This window comes from Cetorhinus maximus, chromosome 14 (genome assembly GCF_964194155.1).
Source record: "Cetorhinus maximus chromosome 14, sCetMax3.hap1.1, whole genome shotgun sequence".
In the NCBI taxonomy this organism is placed as follows: domain Eukaryota; kingdom Metazoa; phylum Chordata; class Chondrichthyes; order Lamniformes; family Cetorhinidae; genus Cetorhinus; species Cetorhinus maximus.
Genome location: NC_135892.1, coordinates 13205341 through 13211340, shown reverse-complemented (window position 1 = coordinate 13211340; position 6000 = coordinate 13205341). Strand labels below are relative to the sequence as shown.

Sequence of the window (6000 nt, the reverse complement as noted above, 5' to 3'; positions counted from 1 at the left end):
ACTACAGATTAAGTGTCTCAGGTGATTAAGCAGGAACCATTCATGCCAGTTTCCTCATTTAGTGCTACATCCTGTTGGCAAACTAGGGCACCACCAAACTGACACATTGCAGCCAGAGTGATACCTCCCACCCCCTTGGCCATGGCTCTCCAAACCACCACACATTATTATTCAGTCTCAATCTCTTACATTTTAAAAAATCATAAACATGTGAGACATTGTGTGTGTATATATATATATATATATATATATATAATATATATTATATAATATTATATTATATAATATATATTATATATATAGATACACATATATTCATTCATAGAAAAGTCTAGTTGTTACAGTTAGTTCCATGTAATGTTTGTAGGATAGATACACCCTCAGTGCTTGTCGATTTTACAGGACCCAGTTTGCTAGATGAGTAATATTCCAGGTGTGTTAGGTGATAGTAACTGCATCAAACTGTGGTCATAATGCTTCAGACCAAAATGTGCTTCATTAACTGATGTTCTAAAGAAAAGATATGATACAAGTCATCCAACTGCTTTATGCTTTCCACCACAACACCTGCACATCACCCCGCATTTGTAGCATGCTCGAAGGGGCAGATAACAGCACATACAGGGAGCGATGAACGATAAGGCTATCAATGCTAGCCAACGAAGGCAGAACTTTTCATCGTTGGTATCACAAGAGCAAGGGTCTGAATAATCTCCTTCAGGGTCAGACATGCAGTGATACAGCATGCTGTCTGCACACCACATACAACTCACTCGACGGATGCAGGTTCGAATAGGATCTGGAGCGTCCTGACACTGACCTCGACCATTCTCCTCGTGATTGAACATGTCCCTGCAGTACACACATCGCGACCTTTCGCCATCATCTATCCTTCTCCGGAGTTTTGATTTCGATGGCATGGGCTGAATCTTCACGACACCACTTTTCAAATCTTTACAGAGCCCCAAATCAGAGTTCTCTACATAAGGGTAATTGTAGTCATGCTTTGAGGCATCACTTTTATCGAAATGTACATAGGAATCCATATCGCCATGCTCGTTATATTTTGGACGCACAGCAGCATATCTGTAGTCCTCGTATCTCTCTCTTAACCATGCTTTCTCCCGAGGGTTAATACGGACAATTTCTTCATCGTCATCTCGAAAGCTAACATGACGTTGCTTCTGTACAGGCTAAAATTTAAAAAAATATATATATATTAATGCTTTTATTTCGAGAGGTTTACATTCTGTCAGGAAAAGTTTTAAAATACAAACTACAGGAACAAACATTTCTAATATATCATAAATATTCAATAACTTATAATGAATAATCTCTCTGCTAAATGTTCTTTCAAATGGACTCGAAATTGCCCTGGTTCAAACTGGTTATCATGAGGTTGTGTTATGGATGGGAGCTGCTGGATTCATATGGTCACAATTTAACAAAACTCCTGTAGAACTTAAGCTGACATTTACCAGGCCGGTGGGGAGGGGTGTGAGGGGCTTGGAGGCTGGGAGGTCATGAGGGGCTGGGAAGTGCGGGAGGATGAGAGGGGTTAGAAAGCAGGTGGAGGGCCTGAGGGACTGTGATTTGGGGTGAGTGTGCTTCTCTATGTATGTATAAAAAAGCAATCACACCTGCAGTTTAGAAATTTGTAGTGAATAGGATTGCATGCAGCATTCATTAACAGGAAACAAACCAAGCCTTGGCTTCAACCTTGCTTTGCAATCAACTGAAATGAATCATCGGTGATAAATTTCCGTTCCAAATGTAATTTGATAAAGCTTCAGTGTATGTTTTCAAGCTGGAGCGGCACAACTGATGAACTAAACTATCCCACGCCACCCATAACAGTCACTTTCGACACCTATCTGCTCCTTCCATTCTAGTTTCTTCTTGACGTGGTATCTTTGAGTGGGTCACATTAAAACTAAGTTAAATTTAGTACAGCGCATGTAAAAAATAGTGTCAAACATGTGCTTCCTAATGCAAGTTTAGTTCACTTTCAAAAGCAATATTAAGTTTCAGTTCAAGGCAGTTTGATAGGTTAGTCAATTTTACAGGAATATGCAACAACATTCCGATTGTTACTCCCTTGCCTACACTTTATGTATCAACTGAATGAGTGTCACACACTATGATGCAGTGTATCACACAATAGGAAAGGCAAAACCCAAAGGAGCAAATTCCAATCCTGGGATCAATCTCTCACTGTTCTACACGTCATTGAGCATTCCGGATATGACCAACTGTTACACAAATAAGCGTGAGGGCCAGAGACCCAGACAATAGCTTTGTACCATCTGTATCCTACTCAAACATCTTTAAGAGGTAAACACTCTTCACTTAAACAGAAAGATTGAGAGCCATCAGTGGTTGCCAAACAGAAATTACAGTCACGTTTCAACACATGGGAACTTATAAGGTCAACTGGCTGCAGAAACTTCATGGACAGAGATTGAACTTCTTTCAAATCACAAAAAAACCCAGCAGATTCTACCTTCAGTCACTTGTTCAACTAGAGTCAATTGGACTGAGATAGGACAGAATCATCCGGTGGGATTCCAAGTGCCTAAACACTCAGGTCAATTTGTCATTGAGAGTAGCGAGCTCTTCGCTCACAAAAACATCCTCTAAGTGATGCTGCTTTGTAGATTGCATTTTAAAAATCAAGAAATCTAGATTGGGGAGGGAAGCTAAATTAGGAAGTAGTGATTAAGTGACGTCAATTTTTTTTTTTTTTTTTTTTTACAGACGGTAATTTGGCATTAAGGTTCCTACTCTCTCCTGAATTAGCAGTGAGTTTCCAGGAACATGCCCAGAGGTGACAGCCCTATTTGGCCAGGTGGCCGCAAAGTGTTTATGGAACAATTTGGAGCCGAAATCCCTCCTGCTGTTTCTGTATGGAAAGAGATACATTCCACGCCAAAGCAATAAAGGACCCATGTATCAGTTGAAGACTTGCCATTACTCAGTCCGTGTAGGGGTCACACTGCAACAGTAAAGCTTCAGTTCGCAGGTGGTGTGTGGGTTTGTGATGAGTGTTGGATAAAGTTATGGGCCCATTTGCTTGGCACACTCTTCGGAGTGTGCCCCTCCCTCCACACTGTGCCCCAAAACCCGATTCCTCCTTCCGGCAGCAGCATTTCCTGGGAGAATGTGAAACTCCATGTTCATCTGGGTTTGGAAAAAAACTGTCGTTGGAGAGGGTCAGTACCACGGGGAGGGGCAACTATTTATAATGTCAGGTAATGCTGGGGCCAGGAAGGAAATTTAAGTGGTCAGCAGTTTAGGGGAAAACGGGGATGAGGGGGCAGTTGAGGTTTTATGGACAAGGCAAGCCGAGGGAGCATGGGAGAGAAATTAAAGAGGGGAAAAACAAATCAGGAAACAGTAGGGACAGCTGAAAAAAATGGTCAATCTGGACAATAGAGAAATCCCCGAGTTCTTCATTTGTATCTTAACCAAGTCTACAGCCGGGATTTTCCGGCCCCATCATGGGGTGAGGCAGCGCCCTAGGCAGGAGTCCATTGGCCTGTGGTGGCACTGGTAGATCCCGGCACCGGGTGGGCGCGGAAAATCCTGCTCTACGTCTGTGTGTTTGACTCATGACTGTAACAAAGTTCACAATGTGCATAACAATGCAGGCTTGAAGCTGTGCAAATGTCTTTTTAAGCTCTCAGGTTCGATATCTGATCTACACATCCAAATAGAAAGAAAAAAAAGACCAAAGGGAGATCAAACTGCTTCATACTGATCACACTCTAATCTGAGATGATGCTTATCTTCCTCAAGTCTTGGTAATATTCAAACCCAGCACTATCACGATCCTATCACTATCCTAACCCATTGTACCATACAGTCATCAAATACAACCATTTATAGTCACGTAATGTGCCTGCAAGACAGCAAAATTCAGTTTAAATAAAGCAATACCATACAATGCTGGATGTGGCACTGAACAAGGTCAAACAGGAAAGCACCAGGTTTGATTCCAGGGGTAGAAGCAATTTCAATATGGAGGGGAAATGTTTGATCATTATCTAATAACTCTTGCTGGAGGAGGAGAGAGAGAGAGAGGGAGGAGAGAGAGAGAGAGAGAGAGAGAGAATGTGGGCATCATGTGCAGGACGAGATTTGGTGCCTTCAGACATTCTCCATGTGAAGAGTAGGCTGAGAGCACAAGGTGCATCATGGGACACACCTAACGTGTCATCATCTTCAGAAGAGAAATGAAGAGTAAGAAAATTGGGAAAACAAAGCAAAACACAGAGGTGACAGAGGGCAGCATTTATCCAACACTGGAGTTTAGGTGCTTCTGCAGATTAAGTGTATGCAATCATTGTTACATATCAATTATTCCCTTGGTCTTGAAGGCCTCAACTTCAAATAATCTGACAGTTGGTGAAACAGATCAAGGCCTTTTGAGTTTCATATACCTGTTCATTGTGCAACGATGAGCATTGGGTCAAATACAATACACTTGTAAGCTTCATGTTACAGTGTCAGCTGTGGCTCAGTTGGTAGCGCACTCACCGCTGAATCACGAGGTTCTGGGTTCAAGTCCCTCTCCAGGGTTTGAATGCAAAAATCAAGGCTGATACTCCACTGCAGTACTGAGGGAGCACTTCAGTGGTACTTCATCGGCTGGAAAGTACTTTGGGATATCCAATGGTCATGAAAGTACTATATAAACATATATCTTTCTTTTCTCCTTTTATATTGGATTGTACAAAGAACAATCCAAAATATAGACCATCCTCTGCCTCTATATTTGTAAATTCTTGTAGAAATGGTGATTAGATTATTTGCACAGTCCAGCACTGGATGGGCAAAAATTTCCTCCAACTAAAGATTGCGAAGACTGAAGCCATTGTCTTCAGTTCCCAGCACATACTCTGTTCCCTGACCACTGACTTCATTCCTGGTAATTATCTGAAGCCAAACCAGACTGTTTGCAACCTTGGTGTCATATTTGACTCAAGATGAACTTCCAAAAGTGTACCCACACCAGGACTAAGACCGCCTATTTCCATAACATCACCTGACTCCGCCCCCATCTCAGCTCATCTGTTGTTGAAACCCTCATCCATGCCTTTATTGCTGCTAAATGTGACTATTCCAACACACTCCTGGCTGGCATCCCAGGTTCTACCCTCCATAAACTTCAAATGATCCAAAATCCTGCTGCCTGTGTCCTAAATCACACCAAGTCCTGTTAACCCAATGCCTCCGTGCACACTGACCTACATTAGCTTCCAGTTAAACATGCCTCAATTTTAAAATTGTCATCCTTGTTTTCAACTCCCTCCTTACCCTTGCCCTTCCCTATCTCTAATCTCCTCCAGCCCCAAAATCCTGGCGATACCTGCGAATGCAGCTCCTACAACACTGAAGAAGCTGGACACTGTCCAGGACAAAACAGTTCGCTTGATTGGCACCATATCCACAAACATTCACTCCCTTCACCACCCATGCACAGTGGCAGCAGTGTGTACCATGTACAAGATGCACTGCAGGAATTCACCAAGGCTCCTTCGACAGCACCTTCCAAACCCACGACCACTGCCATCTAGAAGGACAAGGGCAGCAGATAGATGGGGACACCACCACCTAGAAGTTCCCCTCCAAGTTGCTCACCATCCTGACTTGGAAATATATCGCCGTTCCTTCACTTCTCACTGGATCAAAATCCTGGAACTCCCTCCCTAACAGCACTGTGGGTGTACCTACACCACATGGACTGCAGCGGTTCAAGAAGGCAGCTCACCACCGCCTTCTCAAGGGCAATTAGGGATGGGGCAATAAATGCTGGCCCAGCCAGCGAAGCCCACATCCCAGGAATGAATTAAAAAAAAACAATGCAAGTTGTGGGTCATACAACTGAAAATGAATTAAGGCTACATTTTAAATTTGTTCTGGTTGATTTGACTGGATTCAGTTGCATGTTAATTTTTTTACTGTTTTAATTCCAGCTGTTGGTTCCAGAATGTGTCA

At 42.7% G+C, this 6000-nt stretch overlaps 1 protein-coding gene across 1 annotated transcript in view; it reads right to left on the bottom strand.

Moving 5' to 3' along the window:
* Positions 1-527: 527 nt before the first annotated feature.
* spred2b (sprouty related EVH1 domain containing 2b) overlaps positions 528-6000 on the bottom strand; it is an 83702-nt gene continuing 78229 nt past the window's right edge. Inside the window, exon 6 of the mRNA XM_078556507.1 lies at positions 528-1193. Coding sequence (XP_078412633.1) covers positions 534-1193 — 660 coding nt within the window. The 3' untranslated portion in view covers positions 528-533. The remainder of the gene's footprint in view (positions 1194-6000) is intronic.